The sequence below is a fragment of the Elephantulus edwardii genome, unplaced genomic scaffold (assembly GCF_000299155.1).
Source record: "Elephantulus edwardii isolate Elephantulus edwardi_28Jun2011 unplaced genomic scaffold, EleEdw1.0 scaffold00188, whole genome shotgun sequence".
Lineage (NCBI taxonomy): Eukaryota > Metazoa > Chordata > Mammalia > Macroscelidea > Macroscelididae > Elephantulus > Elephantulus edwardii.
In genome coordinates, this window is record NW_006399938.1 from 5,152,772 (window position 1) to 5,153,245 (window position 474).

General features: G+C 36.5%; 1 protein-coding gene across 1 annotated transcript in view; it reads left to right on the forward strand.

Annotated features, from left to right (window-relative positions):
* ANXA10 (annexin A10) overlaps window positions 1–474 on the forward strand; it is a 157,477-nt gene that overhangs the window by 113,568 nt on the left and 43,435 nt on the right. Inside the window, exon 7 of the mRNA XM_006896668.1 lies at window positions 1–42. This exon is cut by the window's left edge and continues 6 nt beyond it. Coding sequence (XP_006896730.1) covers window positions 1–42 — 42 coding nt within the window. The remainder of the gene's footprint in view (window positions 43–474) is intronic.

Sequence of the window (474 nt, forward strand, 5' to 3'; positions counted from 1 at the left end):
CCACCTTGCTATGATGCTCATGAACTCTGGAATGCCATGAAGGTACTAACTTGACGAAAATTATCCCTGTATTGTTTCTAGCATATAAATCAATAAAAGAGAACTTCTCTATAGGATCTACATACCTACGCAATTTGTAAAGGGAATGACACATCTGAACAAAAATTTTACAGTGACCATATTTTGGTCAGGGAAAATTACATAATTAGCAAGGGGAAGAAATGAGAAGGTTTCATAGCTTGGGACCAAGAATGAGTCTGTTTAATTGTTACACAAACTCAATAATACTGCACAAGCTATTTCCTAAATTACCAAAGGAAAAAAAAATAATCAGGTGGGATAGACTCAAAGTCATGTTTTTGTTCCCATGGATTCGGTTTACTTTTTCTCAGCTTCAGCTTGAATTTGCAGATGAGTTGTTGGTGGTCTGTTTCACAATCAGCTCCTGGCCTAGTTTTCACAGCTGATATTGAG